General features: G+C 39.6%; 2 protein-coding genes across 3 annotated transcripts in view; one reads left to right on the forward strand and one right to left on the reverse strand.

Moving 5' to 3' along the window:
• LOC120858679 (mediator of RNA polymerase II transcription subunit 12-like protein) overlaps positions 1 to 13306 on the forward strand; it is a 114046-nt gene extending 100740 nt beyond the window's left edge. The window contains exons 11-13 of the mRNA XM_040234900.1: positions 1530 to 1661; positions 4247 to 4373; positions 6833 to 13306. Of these exons, the coding sequence (XP_040090834.1) occupies positions 1530 to 1661; positions 4247 to 4373; positions 6833 to 7131 (558 nt within the window). The 3' untranslated portion in view covers positions 7132 to 13306. The remainder of the gene's footprint in view (positions 1 to 1529; positions 1662 to 4246; positions 4374 to 6832) is intronic.
• Positions 13307 to 13383: 77 nt separating this feature from the next.
• Positions 13384 to 19813, reverse strand: GPR171 (G protein-coupled receptor 171). 2 transcript variants are annotated; one of them, XM_040235036.1, is made up of 2 exons: positions 19714 to 19813; positions 13384 to 14677 (listed from the first exon to the last, which is right to left on the reverse strand). In XM_040235036.1, the coding sequence occupies exon 2, from the start codon at positions 14616 to 14618 to the stop codon at positions 13659 to 13661; it is 960 nt and encodes a 319-aa protein (XP_040090970.1). In that variant the 5' UTR covers positions 14619 to 14677; positions 19714 to 19813; the 3' UTR covers positions 13384 to 13658. The 2 variants fall into 2 exon arrangements, with proteins under 2 accessions (XP_040090970.1, XP_040090960.1); XM_040235026.1 differs by having other exon boundaries at positions 13384 to 15141.
• Positions 19814 to 25994: the final 6181 nt, after the last annotated feature.

A 25994-nucleotide genomic window follows, 5' to 3' on the forward strand; every position in this document is an offset into this window, starting at 1 on the left:
AGACATGATGTACATTGCTGACGAACTTATTTAAAACTGTGGGCTTTGTTTTTAAAGTAAGTTCTTTTGTTCTCTTTAATATTATAAAGCTAAGCATGCAGTGCCTCACTGCATTGACATTTATATTTTTGCTTTTCCTGGGATTAGATTGAATCCAGGAAGTCATTCCTCCCAATTTGCTTTCTTTTTAAAAATGTTATGTTGTCTTTGTACTTTGTGACTGAAATATTTTTCTTGTTTTACATTAAAAGATTCAGAGCTCTTTTTGAGATATCTGCCCTAGATAATTTAACATTTCTTTGTTTTAAGATAAAGAGTTTGACTGAGTTTTGGATAGAAAGCGTAAAAATCTTGGAATAAACTGATTTTCATGGTCTGAATTGTCTGCTGGTATCTGGAAGATGATTAGGGAATCTTATCCTGGGATTATTCTTAAATGCCTTGTCAGAGTCCACAAACCATCTGAAATGCTGTGTTAAAGTACATGTGGGTATACGTATGTTTTTCTTGGGCCTGTGCTCATAGCTGTCATAGTCTTAACTGAGCTTATGAATTCTGAAAATACAGAACTTCTTACATAGCTTATAAATGCTAGTACTGTGACTGTCTGGCCCTTTTGGCATAGTGTTTATGAATGTTAAAAATGTGTAGTTGATGTTCTGTGTCTAGAGGCATAGATCCTCTATAAGGAAGGTGAGATTGCACAAAAGGACAATCCCCGGTCTTATTGTAAACCCCGCCATTGCGCCCACCGTAACGGTTGCTCTGATTCTTCTCGTCCTCAGTGTGTGGTCTCATGTCTAGGCCACGGCAGTTACAGCTGGTAGTTCTGGTGGCAGTGCTGAGCCCTACATAGATGTGGGCTCCCATCTTTTGTTAACTGGGTCTGCTTGTAACCCTTGCTCCTTTCTGTGCCTGGGTGTCACTCTTCATGCTTGTTGTTTCTAAGGCAGCAGGTTTTGATCAACAGCCCTCCAGTTTGTTCCTTGCAATTCCTCCTTGGACTGGACGACTCGCTAGCCTGGCTTGTTGGGATTATGTGTTGATTGAGGCTGTGAGTAAGGGCCCGAGGGGGTCAGCAGCAGAGTGAAGCTGGTACTTGGGCTTTGTACCAGCTGTTCTTTTTTTTTTTTTTTTTTGAGGTTTATATTTGTTTCTTTTTTTTCCTATTTTTAATTTATTTTAGTCGGAGGCTAATTACTTTACAATATTGTGGTGGTTTTTGCCATACGTTGATATGAATCTTGGGTTTACACATGTTCTTGATATTCAGTACTTAATGTCCCTTTTTGCTTCCTTTGAGTTCTGGAGGCTTGATGGGGCTGGGTTATGATCTGTGCAAGTGAAGACATATACAAGGAAACGCCAGTCCTCTTGGAATTATCACAGACTCAGCTTTTCTAAGTGACTAATGTCCTTGTGACTAAAGTTTTACAGTTTAAATTTTCTGCTGCTTGCATCCTAACTCTCATTCATCAGGTGAAATGTTTCATGTGACATGGCTGTTACCCATTTCTCTTGGTCCTTAGGTTGCCCCCAATGATGAAGCTGTGGTGACGCTGCTCTGTGAATGGGCTGTGAGCTGTAAACGGTCAGGGAAGCACAGGGCGATGGCTGTGGCAAAACTCCTGGAGAAGAGACAAGCAGAAATCGAGGCAGAGGTAGACTTGACTTTCTTTCTACTTGTTGTTAATAATACTGCTTTGAATACTGCTTTGATTCTGTTTCTTACTTTCACTGTGCTTTTTTTTCTTTTCTTGTTAAAAGAGAAAGGAAGAATGTACAAATTCACATAAGGACTTCATAGCATGACCCCTCTAAGTTGATGAAGCCCGTAGTATATATTCTGGACCAATTTAAAATCAAACTTTAAAATCTGACTTAGAATGGAAATCTCCCTCTGTGAGGTTAAGACGTGCACACATACATATATGTCTGTACGTTTGGTGTTATATGCCTTTTATGTATATATGCACACGTGTGTTTAATGAATATGGATATACTTTCTTGAGGCCATTGTGACTGTGAGATTACAGATGCCGATTTGTGTTCATTTTTGAGACTGTGTTCTGGCCCCAGAGAGGGCAGTTAAAGCCTCTGGGGTCGATTAGAAAGGAACCAACAAAGCTAACGTCGTCAGCATGGCTTTGTTGAAGGAGAGCATCAAAATGAGGCTTCGTTTCTTCCTTTCTAGGGGTGGAGAAGGCGTGTGTGTGTTCTGACCAGGCTGTCACCTCTCACCTGGATAACTCTGGGGTCTCCTGCCCCCTGTCTCTGTCTCTTCCCCCTCCGTCCCCACCACCCTCCACACAGCCTCCAGAGCTGACTTCTCACCATGGAAATGGATCATATTGTCCTCTTCCTAAAACACCTGATGGCTCCTTCTCAAGACCGACAGAGCCTCACCTGAGCCGCCCACCTGCCCTTCCCACCTCATCCCCCGCTCCCATAGGTCACTCACAGCTCCAGCCACCCTGGTCTTCCTGTCCATTCCACACTCACGTTCCTCTCGGGGCCTTTGCTCTTTTTGTTGCCTCTGAGTGGCACGTTCTGTTCCCCTTTTCACGGCCGTTCCCGTTTCAGGAGGCGTCACTTCCTTCTCTAGTATTCTTGGCTCAACGCTTGGCACCTGCTCAGGAGACTCCCTCACCAACTCATCTGCGCTTAACGGCACCCACCCCTCGGCCTGTCTTTCTCAGGCCATTCTGGTTTACTCTCCCCATTGCCTCTATTTTAATGCCTGAGAGTGTAAGCTTGACAGCAGGGGCTTTGCTCACCCCGTTCAGTGTTGCACTACTGGTGATACACCTGCTTTTTATGACAGTATTAGCAAAAATGAAATAGGAAGAATATTTTCATAGACATCTCCTTTTGTTGGGAAAGCACCTTTCACGAAATACAGAGGGTCATGTTGTTGAAATTGGGGCTTAAAGATACTGACGCTAAGGTGTAAACCACATAGCCCCTTTTTATAATGGCCAAATTAAGAAAAACATATTTCATTGCTTTTTTCCTACATATTTATGAATGGACTATATTCTAAAGAGAAGTGCAGTGGTTAAACTTTAGTTAACTAAAGGTGATTCCTCAAATTTCATTGCTCCTACTGGATAATTTTTATTGTGTCTTCCCTTCCCTCTTTGTGTGTCCCAGAAGACCCACACGCAGAGTCATATTCAGAAGAGGTTCACACATAGATGACTATAATTTTAATAGATTTAAATGTATCCATCTCTAAAAATGTATTCTTCTAGAGATGTTTAAGATAATTGATTTCTACTAAACACCACCTTCAAAATTTGACTCTTATAAAGAGGATGGATTGAAGAAATCATATCTAATATAATAGTGTTTTAATGCTAAAATGGATAATGAAAATGGGAAGAAACAAAGGGGTAGCAAAAAGAACAGAAAATGAGGTTCTGATTGCTTCTAAACTGTTCCTTTGCTGGTCTTCTAGTTCTGGCCTTAAGAATGTAGAAGTTAAACAGCTTCTCTAGATATGTTTCCTGAACTGTGAAGATTCCAGGAGGTTCTGAGAGAGCTAATTGGTGACGCGTGATGAGGGAAAGAATCTTGTTAGAGGGACATTTGACATTTTACTTCCTAACATACTCGTAAATTCACCGCCTGACAAAAGCAAATACAGAACAATCAAACTCAATAATACATGCCCAATGTAGTTCATGAGAAATGCTGGGCTGGAGGAAGTGCAAGCTGGAATCAGGATTGCTGGGAGAAATGTCAATAACCTCAGATATGCAGATGACAGTTTGTTCAGTTGGTAAAGAATCTGCCTACAATGCAGGAGACCTGGGTTCGATCCCTGGGTTGGAACGATCCCCTGGAGAAGGGAAAGGTTACCCAGTATTCTGGCCTGGAGAATTCCATGGATTGTATAGTCCATGGATGGGGTGTCAAAGAGTTGGATACGACTGAGCGACTTATCACTTTCTTTCACTTTCTCTTAACTTTCCTTTTTTTTTTAAAATTAATTAATTTTTTTATTTTACTTTACAATTCTGTATTGGTTTTGCCATACATTGACATGAATCCACCACGGCCTCTTAACTTTCAGAAATTATATTCCTTTATGATGCATGGTCCTCAAATAAGTATAGAGATCTCAATTTTGCATGTTTTATCCAAGAATGTAAATGTTAATGAAAAACCAACACATTTCTTGAACCATTGTGACTGTACTTGTCTTTAATAATTAACTTTGCTTGCTTGTTTTTAATCTCAGAGATGTGGTGAATCAGAAGTCTTAGATGAGAAGGAGTCCATTTCCTCAGCCTCCCTCGCTGGATCTAGTTTACCTGTTTTCCAGAATGTTCTTCTAAGGTTTTTAGATACACAGGCCCCCTCGTTGTGTAAGTAAAGATCTTTGCTTCTAGATCTTAAATAAGGGAATTGACCTTTTTTTAGGAACTGATCTTTTTTCTCCCTTAACCTGTAATTTTATCAATGTAATTTGCACTGAATACGCTGCATATTTTACTGAACAAAATTTTGGGGCAGTTATCAGTGGATACTTTTATGACAATCTTCAAAGACTTGAACATTTCTGAAGTTTTAGTAGTTAAAACAATAGGTCAGTTCATTCTCTTGTATTTGATGGATTAATTTTCCCTTTCTAGATCTTTCTTACCAGAAGAGCGGCATTAAGGTCCTGTGATGCTCATGACATTTATTGTGATTATGAACTTCTCTTCTTTCCCTGTTTTCTAAGTTTCTGATTTTCTAACTTCTAATGTTAAAAGGGGGCAAAGATAAAACAATGGTACCTTATAAGCAGGTTTCTGATACAAGGAGATGATTTGTGAAGATGGTTGACGGCTTGTCTATGCTCTCTTAATTGTTCATGTTCTATCATGTTCTTTTTGTATCTTAATTATTCCACTGCTGGTAGGGAGTAGGGTGGGGATGGGGAATAAACAACCACCAAGTGGGTTTATACTGTGGGTGGAAACTTGAAAAAAAATCATTTGTGTAAGCTCAGTTGGCTTAATCTTATTTTGAGGTTTTCATTTGATGAAGTACAGCAGGGAGTATATTATCTTCACTTCAGTTCAGTCGCTCAGTCGTGTGCAACTCTTTGTGACCCCATGAACTGTAGCACGCCAGGCCTCCCTGTCCATCACCAACTCCCAGAGTCCACCCAAACCCATGACCATTGTGTCGGTGATGCCATCCAACCATCTCATCCTCTGCTGTCCCCTTCTCCTCCTGCCCTCAATCTTTCCTGATACTTTCAGTATCAGGGTCTTTTTAAATGAGCCAGCTCTTCGCATCAGGTGGCCAAAGTATTGGAGTTTCAGCTTCAGCATCAGTCCTTCCAATGAACACCCAGGACTGGTCTCCTTTAGGATGGACTGGTTGGATCTCCTTGCAGTCCAAGGGACTCTCAAGAGTCTTCTCCAACACCACAGTTCAAAAGCATCAATTCTTTGGCACTCAGCTTTCTTTATAGTCCAACTGTCACATCCATACATGACTATAGATGATGGTGGACCAACAGAAAAATGGCAAAAAGTGACAGGAAAGGGAGAAAAAGTGTTGGAGGCAGAACAGGAAAGTATCTATGGAGGAGAGAGAGATAAAGCAGCAAGAAACAGTGCTGCTTTGACTCCTCTGAGGAGGACCTCATTTTCAGTTGAGTGACGCCTGGGGGTGAGGTTTTTTTAGGTTCCTGGTGGTTATCCTAGGGTAAAGAAGAACAAGAATCTGAGCCAAACTGGTGATTGGAACGTAGGAAGCACTGAAGCCCGGAGAAAGACAGGAGAGATTCTGGAGAGGAGAAACAGTGTTGTCGGGAATGGCAGTTAGCAGTTGGATGTACCTTGTGTCCTGGGGGAGACAGACACTTGGTCTTTGCTCCCCTCATCCCATCCCCATTCCTGTTCTTGCTTTGGGAAAAAGTTCTTCCTCCTGTGCCTGGCTTGCTCTGGATCCTGTTTATTGCTTTGTCAGGGAAAGCTCTTCTGCTTCTCTGAAGAGTTTTCTCTCCCTATTGAGTTTGGAGGTGAGCAAGAACAAACATATAGGCTTAAGATTTTAGGGCTCTGAGTTTAGTGTTCCCTGGGTCCATCTGTCATCTTTCTCAGTGTTTAAGTGTGATGGTACCAGGGCCTGAGCTTTGTAGGTTAGTCTTAGTAGTTTAATCATTTTTTAACCTTATCTCAAAGGTAGAGATACAGAGTTTGAGAGTGCAGTTGCAATATTAAAAGTCATAAGTTATATAGCTTACTTATGAATTTTAGAAGATGGCAGAGCTCCATCTGGGGCCCTTTTAATTGCACTGTTCCTTTTGCTTTTCAGTGGATTCTACTCACCAGCTTTTTTCAAATACCATCTGAATTACAGTTCTGTTGTGATGTCTCCTTTGAAAAAGTGCTCCATTCCCACCCCACCCCCCCCTCCCCCGAGTATACAGATGCTCAAAATAGCTCAGACAGATATGAATCATGAATCATAACAGTAAAATGCGAGGAGAGTAATCTCACCTTGCTTTTTTTTTTCTCTTACCTGAAATTTTGCGTGTTTACACGGTTACCTAAATGGCCATTCATTTGCCAGGGACCACTACCTTTAATTTTGAGACGGTGCCTAGAACACTGGATACTGTTTTGCAGTTACAGTGGGAACAGAACTGGTGTACTGGTTCTGCAACGAAAGCTAGACCTCTGTAGCGAATCTTCTAATACATCCTTTATTAAAAAAGTGAATAGGAAAAATAGTGAACACTTTAAGCCTGAGTGCTTGTCTTTGTTCTTTTTCCCCCTCCTCAGTCAGGGAAACTGAACTCTTGATGCCCTTTGTCTCCTCACAGCGGATCCAAACAGCGAATGCGAGAAGGTGGAGTTCATCAACCTGGTGCTGCTCTTCTGCGAGTTCATCCGGCACGACGTCTTCTCCCACGACGCCTACATGTGCACCCTCATCTCTCGGGGAGACCTGTCTGTCACCGCCTCCACCCGACCGCGGTCGCCAGCAGGAGAGAATACGGACGAGCACTATCCAAAGGACCACGACATGAAAATGGAGGTACGGCCCTGGGGGGGCCTCCCCTTGGACCTGAACTGTGCTGGGAATCACTTTTGGAAGGGTTGCATGCTGGTGGAAGGGTGATGGCTTTTCAGTTGTAGCCTCTTGTTTCGAAGCTCATTTATCGCTGCTTCTCACTGACACAACAGAATTTGGACTGTAGTTTATATCTTCTAGAATTTTCTTCTGGGTATGCTAAAACTGAAAAGATTCTACAGGCCATCACATTTTTCACTGAATTGGAATTATGTGCTTCTAGTTTTATGTATTTCTAATCTCCAGTTTTACTGTAATGTTTAGCCTCAAATTTGGACTTGTTTCGGCCCTGACGTCATGACTGTTTTTATTCTAAGTAGCATCTTTCCCCCGATGTCTCATTACTTATATCACTCTTTGATACTTATATTGCTGTTTTATACGTATGTTTTAGTCATAACACATTATATTTTCATTTCAATTAATTGCAAATTTAATCTATCTTTCAAACGTAGAATTGCGCTTTTCAGCAAATTACTTTATGCTGTGAGTATGACTTTATTATTTTCTGCCAATTTTTTGATATTTTGGACATTGTTCCAGGTACTTATGGGACTTTTCAAGGCCAAAAACATGAAGTTGGTGATGGGAAATAATAGAAAATTATTAGAGATTATGATAGTTTCTGAAAAATAAAGCCTCATATTGGTCCTGTCAGAGTTTCAGCATATGCTGTTATGATATTTTACAATAATGGCTATCTTTGTAATTTAAAAACGTGCCTTTAGAATTGCACACGTGAATTTATAGTTTATACTCTTAAAGATTTTTGAAAATTACTTGTTTAATATGAATACTTTTGTTTCTAAATTTGTCCACAGTAAAAAAGTTAGAGTAAAACATAAAATTAGTTTACCTGTTTATGCTTTTTCTGTGTTTCTCTTTCTCTCTCTCTCTTTTGTTTCCTGTTTTTGGACATCAAGGTATCTTGTATGTTAAATATACTTAGATTTTTCTTACTAAGGCTAGTTGGTGAGCATGTGACTGGGAATAGCCCCAAGAAGGAAATTATGGTCAGTTTGGTTTTAATCAGGAAGTTTGTGCAATTTTTTCTTGAAATAGCACGGAAGTTAAATCTTTTTTATCATGAGGACAAAGAACGTGACTTTTTAAAGCAGTGTGTATCTTAACTTCCTTTTCTTTATTGAAGAAAAACACACTGAGGGGAAAAGAGACATAAGATGACTTAATGTCACTGTTGTGTTTTAGCTTCAGCTTCTTAATGAACTACATTTACAATGTGACTTTCTTTCTCTGGCAATTATCAGGAACAGACTATTATGGCGCATATGGGCATTGACTCAGGAACTACTAATATTTTTGATGAAGTAGACAAGAATGACTTTAAAACTGACTTTGTTTCGGAATTTCCAGTAGGTTCAACCTTCCAATTGTTATTGACCATGAACCCCTCCTCCCCCACCTCTGTCCCCAGCTCTCTCCTCCTTCTGCCCCTTGCCTTGTGTATTGGCATGACCCCTGTACTTGTGATGTAAGTGTCTTTCTCTGGAATGAATTCCACCCCAGGCCGCAGTTCATCATCTCACGCAGCTGTCTCATTTCAGTTCATCCTCAGTTTTGGCTGCATTCCCTCCTCCTGTAAATTAAAACACTCTCATCCTCCTGGTTGACCGTGACTCCTTTGTTTGGAGATCATTCTCTCTCAGGAATCCATGAATATCATTTCATCAGGACAGGCCATGTTGATTTGCTGGATGTGTGTTCAACTTCTAAATAACAGCTTTCCTGGCTCTGGACTTCTTGTACATTCTTCTACTTTATCTCGGCATAATTACAAAGTGTTCTTCCTCATGGATCTCAGTGTGTAACTAACTTTATGAAAACACATGTTGGTTGGGGTACAGACTAAAACCTTTGTATCTGTTGCTCATGAGCTTTATAAGTGAATTATTTCTTTGTATGTGTTTTTGTAGTAAATGTAGCCCTATGAGGAAGACACTTAGTTATCAGTCTAATTTTATCTCTGGTCCTCTGGGAAATGGAGCCGTGCACGTTTCTTCCCTGTGTGTGTGGTTGCCACTTTCTCATCTTTGGAACAGGGGATGATGCTCCTGATCTGAATATGAAATTTGTGGAAATTAACACAGTTCATTATTTTGCTAATGGTTAAATAAGGAGAAGATATGGTACGAGTGTCTTGTGTGTTTGGAGTTGTGTGCTTTGGTTTTGCGCTTTCATTTACAGTCTCCAACATTTGTTTTACATGACTTAGATTTTTTCTCCCATGCCTGGAGAGTCCTGTGAGAATGCCAACCCTGCTCTGGGCAGAAGAATGTCAGTTAATGGTGAGAAGCTGTTGAAGAGAGAAAAACCAAGGGAGCTGATTTTTCCATCTAATTATGACCTCCTACGACACCTGCAGTATGCAACCCATTTTCCCATACCTCTGGTAAGTCGCTTGTCAGTTGGCAAGCTGATCATTCCATTGTAGGGTCATTGATTATTCGGCTGCTTGCCTGAGTACTACATATGAAAGAGGTGAGTTTTTTGTATTCACTACCTGCTTTTGTTTGTTATGGTTCTTACCATGTAGCTTATGTGCTCGTGTAGTCTACATTTGTGGTATCGTACTACTGACATTAGCAAAACTTTCCACATTAGTATACTTGTACTAACAGCATCTGAGTCACTGCAAATGATGTTGGTATGTATTTTCCTACTTCGATTTGAAACTCATTTACTAAGTAGTTTTATCTGCACTGTATTGTGGTAGGTACTTTTGGCATTGTACAGATGAGTAAGAACTTTTGAGCACAGAAAAGATGAAAAAGATAGGGAGACAAATGTCTATAAAATGACAAGCCCCAGAATAAGTGAAATAACTTGAGTAAAAACCCAAGTGTCCACTGAAAAGTGAACTGTTTGACTTTCCCAGAGCTCTTCTACTACTCTGAAAGAATAAAGATGGGAGGAGGGGAAAACATGTGGTTGAAAAATTGGCTCATGCTTCATAGAAAAGGTCGTATATGTGATGGACTTGGATTTCCACTTGTTGACTTTAAGAACTGGATGATAGCACATGGGAAATAGTTGCTGGGAAATTTACTGTTTGAGTCATAACAAGTGATGTGGTTTATTTTGAAGGGAAACAAGATTAGTTTTCTGCTATATTATGAAAATTGGGCCAAAATTTATAAGAAAAAAAAATTCTTAGGTTCACTATCCTTTTTCGTGGAATTTTATTTTAACTTATTTCAGTGAGTCTTTTTTTTTTAATAGAAGACTATTATTACTACTATTTTTAAAAAAAATGTAATTGTGACATGCATATTATTTCCTGGACACCTTTGAGGAGCTTTGATCTCTAGGCTAAAGAGTTTCTTAAATTTTTTTATTTTTTTGATTATTTTTGAACATCCTCTGAAATGACTTTCAAAATCACTACACCCATATATTTTATTTTCTTGTTACAATTAAGAACCCCTTGTTAATTATCCTATGTCTAGGAATATATTGAAAGTAACTAAAATTGTTTCTTTTTTATCACTGGTTGAATATACCAATATTTTTCATTTGCTACCTGTGGGCATCACTCATTTTCTACATATTGGAACAACTTCACTGTATTTAGGGCAGCAGAAACAGTAGCTTGATATTTTAGATAGATAGATATTTAATTCTTGAAGAATTCATGGGTGAACTATCATGATGTCTGATTTGTTTTAAAATAGTCAAAAAGATTCCATATTGAAGTCTAGAGTTAATATTAATGTACTGGTGTTAGTGTCCTGGTTTTGATGAATACATCATGGTTCGTAAGGCTTTAACTAGGGCAAACTAGATGAAGATAGGGTAACTGTCTGTACTATGTTTTTGCTTTATCTGTAAATTTTAAATTATCCCAAAATGTGTATTTGGAAAAAATAGGGGAAAGGAAGGAACTATGGCAGAAACTTGAAAATGGTTGAGACTGGTTGAGTGTTCTGTGCTCTTCTCCTGGGTGAGCAGTGCTTTGCAGGGCTCCCTGTGTGTGTGGGTGTGAGAGCAGGGGGCTGCGCGAGCATGTGCTTCTTTGCTCTGTGATTGTGAATTCATGTGACCTGTGGTGACACAGCTGTTCCCAGCACTTAAATTCTCAAGACTGTCCTCTTCCTTAGAGGAAAGAGCGTGAATGATTCCCAGGGACCATGTCTCCTGATGGATTATGACAGAATTCAGCTCTGATGCGAAATCATAAAAGAGCTGCTAGAAGTTTGACATTAGAGGGTAAAATCTTTTAATAGCCTTCTATTACCAGTTGTCTTAGAAGTGCCTTTACTGTGAGTGTAATTGAGACTAAACCATCAGAAAAGGGGAAATGAAAGCGTATACTAGTAAAACTGTGCCATTGTGGATGCTGTAGTGAGTCTCACTCGCCTATTATACACATGAGAATACAAGAATATGATTTTAAAATAAAAAAGTTTGTTTTTTACCGTCCCCGCCCCCACTTTGTCTCTAAAATGTGGCTCTAGTGAGTGAAGGCCAAGGAGAGAAGACTAAAAGGCACCTTGACTAAAGGATTCAGAAAAGTAAGCTAGTTTCATATATGCTCTTGTATGAATGATGTCTTCATCTGCTCATCAGTAAGACTGTGCTCTCAGTGGGCCACCAAGCCCAGGTCCTAGTGTCCAGGCATTCAACCAGCCTCTGCCACAGAGCATTTAGGGTCATTTAGACCCTATCTGTGTCAGACATGTGATACCCACAGGGCTTCCTGTTATTACCACTAGCCGGCTGGGGTTGGTGCAGTGCCTGCCATGTTAGAGGTGTAATGGGCACTTTTTTGGGTGCATTTTCTCATGTACTGTTCTCCTCAGACTATATATCCTCAGACAATGTGTGGTAAAGCTATGGGCAGGAGCTGTCCAAGGTTCAGCTGTCAGACAATAGTTCGCGGCACAGAGCCAAAAAATGAGCCTAGGATTCAAACTTGTTACTTTCCAGGAACACCATTTCTTTTTCCTTCCTTCCTTCCTTCCTTTTCTTCCCTCTTTCCTTATTTTTCTTTCTGTCTTTCTCTCTCCCTTTATTCCCTCCTACCCTCCCTCCTGTCCTTTGAGATCATTTATTTATTTTAGTTCTCTTTATTTTATTTATTATTTTTTTTTTACTGTACAATATTGTATTGGTTTTGCCACACATCAGCATGAATCCGCCACAGGTGTACACGTGTTCCCAATCCCAAACCCCCCGAGATCATTTATTTTTATTGAGGTAGTGTTGATTTATAACATCAGAGATGTTTCACGTGTAAACATTTTATTTCTACTGCGGTATCCCCCACACCGTGCTCACCACCCAAAACTTAGTTTCCCTTTGTCACCAAACAGCTGATCCCCATTACCCATGTCATCCTCTCCTCTGGTGACTACTACTCTGTTCTCTGTGTCTACGTGTTTGTTTTTGCTCAAACCACACCATTTCTTAATAATTGCATTACTGATTGTTTTGATGTGGGCTTTTATAATGGAAACGAAAACAATACAAAGTCTTATATATGCTTATCTTAATTTTTTAGTCTTCCTTTCGTAAATAAGTCTTCATTTAATACCATCTACTGAATCCTTTCTGCTTTACTCGCATTTGAGAGAATTTGATCAATGTGACCCTGAGAGTGGAGTCATGCATACATTCCATGGCTGGCCTCCCATGGGGTCAAACTCATCTTTAGGACCTGGGGGGCACACTTCAGCTAAGCTCATGCTGCATTTCTTTCTAATAAGTCCTTGCAATGTGGAGCCGACATGTCTATTTCAAGACTATTTGACTGGTGCTAGTTTTCCATACCTTTGATGTGAGTTCCAAAACAGTAGTTTTAGCAGTTAGTATAACTTAACGACCCCCGACTTGAAAATGTTATGGGGTATGTTCTTTACTGCTACAAATAAATAAGAAATCACTGGATTTGTCATTACTAACAGTAGAAAAATCTTTATTTATAACCTATAGGTAGAATATAAGGTATGTTCAAAAACCATGCTTTTCCGAGCCTTTTTATAAGTAAAAAATTGTAAGCTATTGTGGTAGGACACACTTAGATGTTAAAAATTGGAGCATTGAGCCAAAAAGTTACTGTTAAGTGATGGATTAAAAATCAATCAGGCTCAGGTGGTTTCAGGTAAGAAACCACCCCCCCCTTTTTTTTAAGTGATCTAAAGGGCTTTAAACTGTGTTGCTAAAGGGCTTTCTGGCAACTCAAATAGAGTATTTTGTGTATTTCTATCAGAAGTCAGCTCCAGGCCGTTAAATGAATACCTAATGAATATTTCAGACTCTGTGTCATAGAACTCATTTAGGTTTTAAGGATATTGCAGGGTTTATATTGGTTCAACAAGACTTACTAGTTTTTTTGTTTTTTTTTTTTTGTACAAACATTTGTATTAAGGAGCATCAACAACCACAAGAGTACAGTTGGGCTTGTATTCAGAAACAGTTTCTCAGTAAACCAAGCTGCATTTGCCCTCTGCCTGTATTTTTACTTATGGAGGCTCTTTTCTCCCTCCTTCCCAGGAGTTTGTACACTTAATTGTCTAGTGAGGCAAGAAATTATAGCATGAAAAAAATCCTGTATTTTATGCATTGTTTTCAGACCTTGATTTTTCTTTTTGAGCCTTGGACTCCTTATGGGAAGCAAACGTCTCAGTGATCTTTAATCGGAAAGCTTTTGAGAGATGATAGTACAGGATTGGATCGAAACACAGATTGGACACAGCCAGGAGCAGTGTGGCCTCTTTTGCCTTGAAAAGTGAAATCCTGGTGGAACAGTCAGATATGACCTCTGTCTGGCTGAGGGTGTATGGGATTCGGACAATGTGATAAGGAACAAAACATATGAGGTAGCCTGTAGTTACCAAAAGTATACTGACGAGAGCTCGCTTCACGTTTGGATAATTTTCATTATCTTTGTTTCTGTAGAGTTGTCGAATTACAAGGCAATTAGATATTAAGATGATGGCTGAGAAATTGAAGAATATTGCTACACTTATGAAATTTGTCAGCAAATGCCAGTTTCTTCCAAACTCATTTTTGAATTCCATGCAGCCCACGTTGGGCTTTTCCTTGATGTCTTTGATGGGAATGATCATGTTTGGCACCATTATAAGAAGGACCATTAGCCACACAACAGCTGATATCATTTTAGCAAACCCAGGTTCTTGTATTCGATAAATCTTGGAGGTGTATGTCAACTGAAGACAGCGATCAATGCTAACGAATGCTAAGAAGATTATTGATAAGTACATATTGATGTAGATGAGGCAGGCTGTCACTTGGCAGTGGAATATCCTCAGCTTCCAGGGTGCGACACCCAAGTCAACAGTGATTTTCACTGGTAATGCCAGAGTGAGCAGGAAATCAGCTGTAAGCAAATTAATTAAGTATATGCTCACACACCTGTGATTTGTGTTTCTCTGTATGAAAGCCCAGGTTGCAAAACAACTTCCAATAATTCCAATGAGGAAAACTAAATAAAAGAAATATGTGAATGGCTCTAGGTCTCTGTAAACTGGGCAGAAGGTAGAACTGTTGGTCATCTTCAAGGACAGTAGGGATGATTGTCCAGAAAGAACAAAGACAAAAAGCTCCAAAGAATCTGTTAAAAAAAAAAAAAAAAAAAGCAAATGAGAGGGAAGGGAGGTTAGTAATTCAAATTAGAAATTGTTTTCTTCAAACAGAATTATATTCCTGAAACCATGGTCTCAATCACTCTGCTTCTTAGAATTTTATTGGTGAAGTTACTTGATGTGTGGATTGGTGGGAACATCTTTGATTACGAGGAAGGAAGCCTGGGGTTTCCATGGTCTGATTTTGTGATTTTGGGAAATCCCGTGTAAGTTGCTGCTAGAAGGGATATTTTTGACTTCACACTTTTGCATCCGGATAGCTTGTTTGTAACCAGTTGGGTTGGAAGTTAGTTTGTAGAGGAAATAAGTGAACTGAATTTCTGAGAAATAGAGGAAACAAAAGGTTTGGTTGTGGCTGAGCCTGAATTGCTCTCAATGAGGCTTCCTGGCTTTTGTTTTCATAGGTTGATAGAACTCTTCATGCTGGAGAAACCTAGGTGGAGAGGGGAGGTGAGAGGGGACAGAAAATTGTACTAAAATCTAAAAGATTTTTATTTAAATAATAGGCCTTTTGTTGTGTAACCTACCAGAACAGTTTTACAATCAGAATTTCATTTCATTTTTCTTTTTTAACAGAAGAAGTTGTAGGATTAGCATCTGGTCTTTGCCTGATGTTCTGGATTATGATGGTGTAGACCTGTCCTGTCTGGTTTGGTAACCTAAAACCACAGATGACCATTAAGCCCTTGAAAAGTGACCAGTCCAAACTGACTTGTGCTGTAAGTGCAAAGGACACACTGGGTCTTAAAAAATATTTAGTATGAAATATTATAAAGAGTAGTTACTACTTGCACTATGCTTACAATATTTTACATTAAATCTTTAAAACCCAGTGTGTACTTTGCATTTACAGCACAAGTCAGTTTGAACTGGTCACATTTCAAAGGCTTAAGGAGTAAAATTGTGCTATTTTATGCATATAGTGCAACAGTTAGTAAAATGTGTCAGTAATTTTTATATTGAGCATATATTGGAATGATATTTTTGATATATTATGTTAACTATATTATTAAAATTAATTTCTCCTGCTTTTGCTTTTTTAAGTGTAGCTGCAAGATAGTTTTAAAATAGCTTTGTGGTTTGCTTTATATTTCTCTTGAACAGTGCTTGCATAGATGTTTCCTTGTCAGTGTTGGCAAGAAGTTTGACCAAGATTATATTTTAAAGGCTTCTAGGGCAAGGGTCAGAGAAGGCAACGGCACCCCACTCCAGTACTCTTGCCTGGAAAATCCCATGGATGGAGGAGCCTGGTAGGCTGCAGTCCATGGGGTCGCTAAGAGTCAGGCAGGACTGAGCGACTTCACTTTCACTTTTCACTGTCATGCATTGGAGAAGGAAATGGCAACCCAGGCCAGTGTTCTTGCCTGGAGAATCCCAGGGATGGGGGAGCCTGGTGGGCTGCCGGCTATGGGGTCGCACAGAGTCGGACACGACTGAAGTGACTTAGCAGGGCAAGGGTATATGTTGGTTACAAAGTTCTCAGAAGAGAAGCTCAGTTATATATATATAGATAGATGTATCAAAGCATCTAACTTTAGCACTTGAGGGTTGTTTTTCTTCTTTCATTGTGGGTTTCAAGGCAGTCAAGGCCAAGTGTATAAGTCCTACCCTTGGAACCATTATGATCATCTCTGATAGTGACACAGTCTTGTCATGTTCCCTCCAAACCTGGAATATTGGATGATGTATAGCATAAGTTAAACAAACTAGGCTTCATAAGCTCGTGCTCTTAGGGCTGTGGCACCCTCCTCGTGAATATTAAACAATTTCCTTCCTTTGATTTATTGATCAGAAGGTTTTGTGTTTTAGCAAGAAAAAAAATTCACGTGCAGCTTTTAAAAATAGGGACCAGTAACTTTAGGGGCTAAGAAGGCTACTTCTCTGAAACATCCTTTTAAAAACACAAAAACTTTAGAAGCTTTTTTGAATCTTTAATTCTCCTAATTATTTAATGGTCCATTGGGTACATCTTGGGGTGAAACAATATGTAAGTGGATGGATAAGGCAGATGTATATGAAGCTTTCTAAATTAAAGGGACATTTAAAGAGAGTACATGTTTTTCCCATTTCTCTACTTGAGATAGGACTTGAGAGTCCAGGAATAACATCATTCTGTACTAAACTCAGTGATAGTCATCAAACACATTCTTTGTATCTGGTACCATGCCAAATACTTTACATGTACTGATTTAACCTTTTATTATTTCTATCATATAGATGTTGTCTCCCTTACCTTTTTTAAATTGGGGTATGGAGGTACCTTATAAAACTAAAAATAGAGCTACCATATGATCCAGTGAGCCCATATATTGGGTATATACTCTGAGAAAACCATGATTCAAAAAAGACACATGCACCCCAGTGTTGGCTGCAGCACTGTTTACAGTAGCCAGGACCTGGAGCAACCTAAATGTCCACTGACAGATGAATGGATAAAGATGTGGTACATATATACAATGGAATATTACCTGGCTATAAAAAGGAACAAAATTAGGTCATTAGTATCCCTGTTTTATAGATGAGAAAGCTGAGGCACCGTAAGGTTGAGTAGCACTTGAGGTTTTATAGCTGGTAAACTATAGAGCCAGGATTCCAGCCAGACAGTCTGATCTTAGAAGCCATGTTCAAAACCACTTGAAACTGTGTCTCAGTAATAATAATAATAATAATAATAATAGTGGTTATTGTTATTATTTTGAGGAATAGCTTTTATTGGAGTATACTTGATTTACAATGTTGTGCTAATTTTAGTTGTACAGCAAACATATATCTACTCTTTTTTAGATTTTTTTTTTTTTAACCTGTGTAAGTCCTTACAGAGTATTGAGTAGGGTACCCTGTGCTTGCAGTAGGTCCTTATTAGTTATCTATTTTATATACAGTACTCTTGCCTGGAAAATCCCATGGACGGAGGAGCCTGGTAGGCTACAGTCCTTGGGGTCGCGAAGAGTCGGACACGACTGAGCGACTTCACTTTCACTTTTCACTTTCATGCTTTGGAGAAGGAAGTGGCAACTCACTTCAGTGTTCTTGCCTGGGAAATCTCAGGGACGAGGGAGCCTGGTGGGCTGCTGTCTATGGGGTCGCACAGAGTTGGACATGACTGAAACGACTTAGCAGCAGCAGTGTGTTGATGTCAATTGCAATCTCCCAGTTTATCCCTCCCCCCTTTACCCTTGGTAACCATAAGTCTGTTTTCTACATCTGTGACCCTTTGTGTTTTATGGATAGGTTCATTTGTACCATTATTTTTAGATTCCACATATAAGTGGAATCATATGATACTTGTCTTATTTTTATTATAATATCAAACCTTTACTAAGTGCTTACTGTTGTCAGGAACTATAGTCTAAAAATTTTCATGTAAAAGAGCAGAAATAAAATATTCATTCTTAATTTTTCCCCTAAATACTAATGAATGACATTTAGGCTCTGTATGTTTTGATGTTTCGTTTTACAATAGATATATTTAAAAAAAATTCTCGGTTCTATCTTTTAAGCCTAAACCTTCTTTTTTTTTTTTTTTTTTTTTTTCAGAATTCCTGTTTGTAGTCTCTCCTGTTTGCACTGTCTTCCTCCCAACTCTGTAGTTTAATGGTGGAACCCCTGCTGTTCTGGTAGCACTTCTTTCCTTCCTTTGTACTTTTTGTTGTGATAGGATTTGGGGCTCATAGGACTGCCAGGATGCAGGGAACCCTTATTTATAACATTTGGTCCAGTCCCTGGGTTTGAGGACACTGAGGTCTGGCACCTGGGTGTTGGACAGGTTTCCCTGGCTTGTTGGAGCAGACTAGGGTCCCACCGTTTTCTAGGCTCTCTGCCTTTATCCTTCCCAGCCCCGATCCTGCCTATCCTAAATGTTTAAAGGAAGCCCTTCAGATCTGAAGTCTGTTCTAGGTTTTACTGACATCCTTATGACTTGACTTTTGCTAATAACCGTTTATTTATTAACCATTTATTCTGAACATTCTTTTGTTTTCTGGGTCAAAAGCTAGTGTCAGTGTAGATGAACCGTCACCTCCCACCTTTGCTCATTGTTCCTTTACAGAGGTGCTAGGATTTTGGCCTAGGCTCTTGTATTTCAAATGTTACATTATGATCGTAACATATAATGCATTTCTTTGAGTGCCCCTATTGCTCATACAGTAAAGTCTCATTTTATAGATGACTGTGTGGTAAAGAGAGGATTAGAGAATTAATTAGTTTTGATCAGTTAGCCTACTGTGTATCTGGAACTGACCAGCCATTTATTTAAAAATAATTACAATGTAACTATTCACTCCATAGTGCTTGAGAGTCATGCAGGGCCTTCCAGTTGTTTTTCTTGAACCTCCGGCTAGCTTGCAATGAAGCCCACATTTCTCATTTAAAATTTTTGGTCATATCAAAAATTTAACAGTTGTTAAATTATACTATAATAGCATTCTGTGTTTTCCATCATGAATTTGAAAACTAAGTGCTCGATGAATATATTTTTTTAACCAATTATTAGCCTATGGACATCTGAGATGCCCATGTGTATTCTAGCAAAATCAAGAGATTTCTAGTGTTTCATTTGTTTGAGAGTGCCCATTGCTTATACCCTCATGAGATAACTCATTAGTTGTTCTTTACAGAAGTCACTATGGAATTTTCTAGAAATTACCTATCAGAGTGTTGGTAGAGCCCTGTTGTGCCCTGTGGTGAAGAACTACAACATAGCCTTCATCCATCCAGTTTTAAAATCGAGTTACTGACTAGTTAGGCTTTCCCATCAGGAAGTAGTATTCAGTGTTGTGTGAATTAAGCTGTCTTTCTGAAAGGGATGGATGAGATCTTCAGATAGAAGAAAATTACAGTGTAGTTCACACTGCGAATCTATTTGGAGTTTAATAATTGGTGCCTTCTTGCACAGCAACCTTATTACATGTTGGCATTTTCAGCTCACATGGTTTAAGCACTGAAAATCATAGATTTCCCTGCCATGTAAAGACACTGAATATATTAAGTATTTAGGAAGACATACCTGGAGGTGTATTCTCTGTGCTTCAGCGGGCCTTCCTCCAAGTCTTCAGAGAAACATGAGCTGTTTGGCTAGCTTCAGCTGTAGTAGGCCCGCTGCAGGACTGCCGGCTGCACTAAAAATTTCCTTTCCTTTTTGTGTGGTTTTAAAATGTTGCATATTGACGTAGATGAAACTGTGGTTTGCAGATAGTTTAACTGTATTTTTTTCTTTTCTTTTAAAAAATTTTACCTTTATGAAAGCCTCCTCAAGAAGTTCTTTTAAATTTTGTACAAGGTTTCTTCAACAATTAAGATTTGTTCTTGTAGAGGAAAGATTTTTATTCATCTGTTGTAATGCCTGTGTTTTTTTATAATCATCCAAGCTGTGTTTTTCATCATAACAATATTAAAAAATGCCAACTTTTGCGTCTTAAGTGGTGTTATGAGTTAAAGATACCAGGTGTTTAAGCAGAATTTCTTTAGTATATATACTGACACTCATCAGCTTTCAAAATGATAATTTTAAAAATTGTTGCAATTTTAATACTGCTGTGAGACATCTGCTAACATACAAAAAATATGTGATTTAAGAGAGTCTGATACAGTGTAGTTTTTATTTATCTTCATTTTTTGTTCATTTTAGAAGAATTTGGAAATATAAGAGGAAAATCATTATGTACAGAGATAATCACGGTTAACATTTTTGCTACATACATTTTCTGGCTTTGTTTTATTTATTTATTTTAATCAATTTCTCAAAACTTTTTTTAGCTGTGCTCGGTCTTTGTTGCTGTGTGCAGGCAGTATTTTCTAGTTGCCATTCATGGGCTTCTTATTGGGGTGGTTTCTGTTGCCATTCATGGGCTTCTTATTGGGTTGGTTTCTGTTGTGGAGCACTAGCTCTAGGGTGTGCCAGCTTCAGTAGTTGCAGCATGCAGGCTCAGTAGTTGTGGCACACAGGGTTTCTTAATTATCTTGTGGCATGTGAAAACTTCCTAAACCAAGGATAGAACCCATGTCCCCTGCACTGGCAGGCGGATTCTTAATCACTGGACTACCAGTGGTGATGTGTGATATATACATTCTAACATTTTTCGGAGTATGCTCACATAATCTCACATCATCTCACAGAGGATGAAATGGTAGGATGGCATCACCGACTCAATGGACATCAGTTTGAGCAGACTCAGGGAGATAGCGAAGGACAGAGAAGCCTGGCATGCTGCAGTTCATGGGGCTGCAAAGAGTCGGACACACTTGGTGACTGAACAACAGCATGCCCACATAAAAATGTTTCTATGTTGTGCACACTGTTTTATAGTTGGTAATTTTTTTTTATTCAAAAATGTATTGGACCTGTTTTTCTAAGTTATGAGAGTAAACCTGCAATGTAGTTTTGTCAGTTTGGCCACAATGGCATAATGAATTGAGACAGGTACTTAGTAATTAATAACTTGTATGAAAAGGGACCCTCTGGTGTACATTTAAGTTAGATACAGGTTTCTTTGTCCTTTGAGGGAGTAAGTTGTGTGGGCCAAAGGTGATTTGTCAGGGCAAACCATTGCCTGATCATTTGGGGTGGGGTCTGGTGTTTCTGTTGCTTCATTGACCTGGTAGGTACTTTGGTTTTGTCTCTTTTTCTTCTAGTAATTCTTAGTTTTCTAATTTATAGTCAGAAGCAGGTTTGCTAGGATCTAAAATGCATTCCTTTAGTATTCACTCTTCAAAAGAAAAATCTCTAAAAGACTAAATGAGAACTGTCAGGCTGGAGGGAATTTAAGGTGGATCTAGGGAACTTTTGAAAACAGCAGTCTTCTGTAAGGACTCTTATGATGACACTGTACACTGGTTTCAGATACACTGGTGGCCTTTCAAATTCAGGTAGTTACTATCATTTTGCAAAAGAATAATTTTTACATATATTGACTTAGAAATTAGTGGGAAAATGCGCCAGTCTTTCTCAAACTTTGTATTTGATTTGGGTTAGGAACCAGTGTTTGGAGAAGGCAATGGCACCCCACTCCAGTACTCTTGCCTGGAAAATCCCATGGATGGAGGAGCCTGGTGAGCTGCAGTCCATGGGGTTTCAAGGAGTCGGACATGGCTGAGCGACTTCACTTTGACTTTTCACTTTCATGCATTGGAGAAGGCAGTGGCAACCCACTCCAGTGTTCTTGCCTGGAGAATCCCAGGGACAGAGGGGGTCTGGTGGGCTGCCATCTATGGGGTCGCACAGAGTCGGACACGACTGACGCGACTTAGCAGCAGCAGCAGGAACCAGTGTTAACTTTCATCATAATACGAAATGCTCTCTCTTTTAAGACACTGATGTGCATCATTACTGGCTAGGACTCACTGAAAAATACACTTGTATTTTGTAGTAGTCAAGTTAAGTGAGCAGTTACGATCAGGGTTTACACTCACTGGGGGATGGCGAGGGTGAGATGGAAAGAATTTGATGAGATACAGGTGGCTGCCAGCTGAGTGGTGACTGGTTTTAAAATATGGTGTGAAGAAACATTGGAATCGAAGGTTTTTGGTAAAGTTTATTTTTCTTTTTTTTAGTTAGACATAGTCATATGTGTACTTCCCTCTTCACTTTGGGGTATAGACAGAATTAAGAAATATATTGAACTGTTTGTGTGTGTATGCACATGCGTGTGTCTGGGTTGCCAAGTAAAAAAGAGCTGAAGTCCCTTAGTTCTCCATGTTCTATTTCCTTTTGGGAATAATGAGGAACCAGTCTTTTAATCTGGAAAAGGGCATGGCAACCCACTCCAGTATTCTTGCCTGGAGAATCCCATGGACAGAGGAGCCTGGTGGGCTACAGTCCATGGGGTCACAAAGAGTCAGACACGACTGACGTGACTAACACAACACACAGTCTTTTAATAGTGAAACTGAGCATGTTCTTCCTCATTCCTGACGGTGAGCTTGAGGCAGCCTGGAGTTTTGTGGAAGTTTCTTCACAGTGTAAGAGGCATTCTTTTTTGGCCTGCTGTCCACTTTTGTTTTTGTCTTTAACACTAGTTCCATGTGAATTTCCATAAATCACTTCTTCCTGTTTCATTAGAGACAAATGCTTGTCGGTGGGTGTTTTCTTAGCGTTCTAGGAAATTGCCCATCATCACTAACCCAGTATTTCAGAAACCCAAGTGGGAAGACGTGAGGGGAAGTTGTTTTTCCCCTACCTCGGTTGTGGCAATACTTTTTATTTAAGAAATGACGAAGCATTTACTTTAATGAGTATTTTGTATGTTTAAAAATTGAAAGTAAATTGCCCCATGAATTGACAAAAAAGATCTTTTTGTAGTCTCTCCTTTATCCACACAAATGATAGTTTTGATCTTGTTGAATGCAAATACCAAACTGTATTTCAATAGAAGCATCATTTTTAATGTGTAACATTCTTAAATTTGCTTTAATAAGGAAGGAAAAAAAAGATTGTTGGGGTAGGTAGCCACTGTCACAGCCAGGAACACATGTTTGAGAATTTATTTTCTTTGAAGAAATCTATAAAATAGAGGAGCTTCTTCTCTTTACAGATGGGGAAACTAGGACATGAGGGAAATGGAGGCCTTGCTCAAAGCTGTACAGTTAGACCCCAGTGTTCCCCAGCACTGAGTTATTCTAGTTCAAATGAAAGTGTTAGATGGAGAATGTGGTTACCAGGCTGCCAGGTCAGTCGTATCCCCCTCCTCCCACCTGCAAACACACACACATTTAGTGTTTACAGCTGTGTGAACTTTAGTGCCACTGGGCAGTGGAACAGGCACCTTTGTGCCACACTTTCCTCACGGAGTTTGCAATTTGAGATGTTGACAGCTGAAAATAGTTTGCATCCTGAAGTTTTTAAATGATCTTCAGGCAGGAGGCTGTTCTTTGGTTAACAAATGCCTGTATCTGGAGTATTTCTCCAGCAGCTTCTGGCGCTCCAAGTCACCCTTCTCTCTGGAGTCCTTGTGCTTTTGGTTTGCATTTTGAAAGTGTTTTTAAAAGGTGGATAATCCCCTTTCCCACTTGAATTAGTCAAAGACATTCTTTCCTAACTCTCAGATTGGTAGCTTCAGATCTGACAGTGACAGATATGATTAGATAGAGTAGTTTTAAAGTGAGATGTAGATGCGGAGCTGCTAACAGGTTACCGTTGCTTTCTGCATTGTTTATGTTCTGCCTCAGTTTTCCCTTTTTAATGAAGTGAAGGGTAAAAATTTGGGGATATTTTGAAGATGGATGGAGGTGTTTTGCACCTTCTTAAAATGTGAATTTGATTGTAGGGGTGGCTGAGTCTATTGTCATTCCCCTGTCTGGTGCTTTTGATTTTCTGCCTTTTTATTGGCTGCACAGTGTTATCTGATCAATATATGATTCATCTAATCTTTCAGTTGGGAGATGTGGCTGTGCTATTTGGTCCATGGTTATCAAATAATTAATAGCTGGGGAAGTCCCTTAAAAAGAACTTTTAAAGGTTATCTTGTGTCTTTTTAGTCACTGAAGTTCCCCACCCCCCCCCCCTTGAGTATGATATGATCCATTTCTTGTGCAGTTTGAGTAACAAGTTTTTAAAGTGCAGGATATATTTTATGAACACTGTTGTTAATTTCAAGGAGAAGGTTTTTAGAGCAATTCTCCCTTGTCCTTGCTATGTGAATCTTTGTTTTGTGGTCACGTGGTTAAGAAAAATTCTGATAACTATTTCTTGACTACAGGCTGCCTCCTTAGTTTCCATTCTCCTGAAAGTGGTTGTTGCTTTTAGAAGGTCACAGGATAGAAGGCATGGTAAGGACAAGACAGGATTGAGGGGTTGCAGGTGGACCGTGGGCTGTCAGAGCCTGTGGGGATCCAGGAAGTGGTCTTTTGACCAAAGGAGTTGAAGAGCTGCTTCTGAGAAGTGAGGGAGCGGAGGTAAGCTGGGGGAGAGATGCACGCAATTGGGTTGTGGTGTGGGGAGGGTGCTTGGGGCTCTCAGTCTGGGTGCAGAGAGAGAGAGAGAGAGAGAGAGAGAGAGAGAGAGTGTCTGTGTGTGTGTGTCTGTGTGTGTGTAGGCTTCCTGTGAGGAAAAGGCTGAGACCAAATCTCAAGAGCCCTCTGGTCCATCTTGGTTACTTTATTTAGTAAGCAGTGGAGAGCTCAGGAAAGTAGTGTGAGGAGAGGTCAGTTCAGTAGTACCAGGTTAGTCTGTGGGCACTGGAGTATATTGGGTTGGATTGAGAGGAGAAGTGAAAGACAAAATCAGGTTTGGGGGGTCTCACAGTCTTTTTAGGTGAGAGGCAGTGAGGATCTAGAATTGGCCCAGAAGAGACGGGCAGTTGGGAACGACTGTAGAGGTGAAATCGCTGAGGAATGGGCCTGGCGGGACGCAGACTGTGGTCTTAGTTCTGGGATGGGAAGTCTGAGAAGAGAATCTGGTTTAGCGGGTAGAAAGACAAGTTTGGTTTATTGACTTACTGTGTTTTTAGTGTTACCTCATTATCTGATATAGCATAACTTGCTTTTTATTTTATCCCTTTTCATTTTGCTACTACAAAAGAAGAGCAGGTAACTTCCTCTTATTAGTTAAAACTAACACCATGGAAGGTGACTGGCGAAATAGTACAAACTCAGGCCTGGTTCCATCAGCTGCAGCCCTTGCACCCGCCCTTTAACGGATCCCATACCCACAACTGTGGACATTCAAGTCTGTCAGCCAACAAATCTCTTATATGGCACAAGCCTAATGTTTGTTTTTTAGTGGGGTCACTTACAAATAATAAAACCTTTCCACGTTAGCGCCACCTAAAAGATTAATCTCGAGACTCTGGAAAACACTCTTAAACTAAGCTTTTATTCCACTTAGAGTTGATAGGAACTTTGTGCCATTATTTCTCTATTCTGTCCTTTGTCCTGTTGCTACTACCTATGTGTTTTGACTATGGAGAAAAAATAAACTTTATTAGTACAGAAAATATCCATGACATCAACAGATGTCATACAAATTATAAACATAACAGATCATCATTTGCCCAGAATGACATGGGATTTCCTTTGGGTAACAGCACTGTGAGGGTTTGTATGTTGGGGTAGGAAAGATCTAATACTCTGTGGTTTTCAACAGTAAAAGCTGCTATTTCCTTTTGGCCACCTCTTCTCTGCAAGATTTCAGTGACATATGGATCACCACTTGATGGCCGGACATCCTCCTGATGGCTTACGGTGAACTGTATCAGATTCGTGATCTCTGAAGATGATGATTTAACTTCGGGACCAGGGACCAGGCTTGATCAGTCAAGAGCTTTTGTATAGCAGAGTTTTATTAGAGTATGA

This window comes from Oryx dammah, unplaced genomic scaffold (genome assembly GCF_014754425.2).
Source record: "Oryx dammah isolate SB20612 unplaced genomic scaffold, SCBI_Odam_1.1 HiC_scaffold_2, whole genome shotgun sequence".
In the NCBI taxonomy this organism is placed as follows: domain Eukaryota; kingdom Metazoa; phylum Chordata; class Mammalia; order Artiodactyla; family Bovidae; genus Oryx; species Oryx dammah.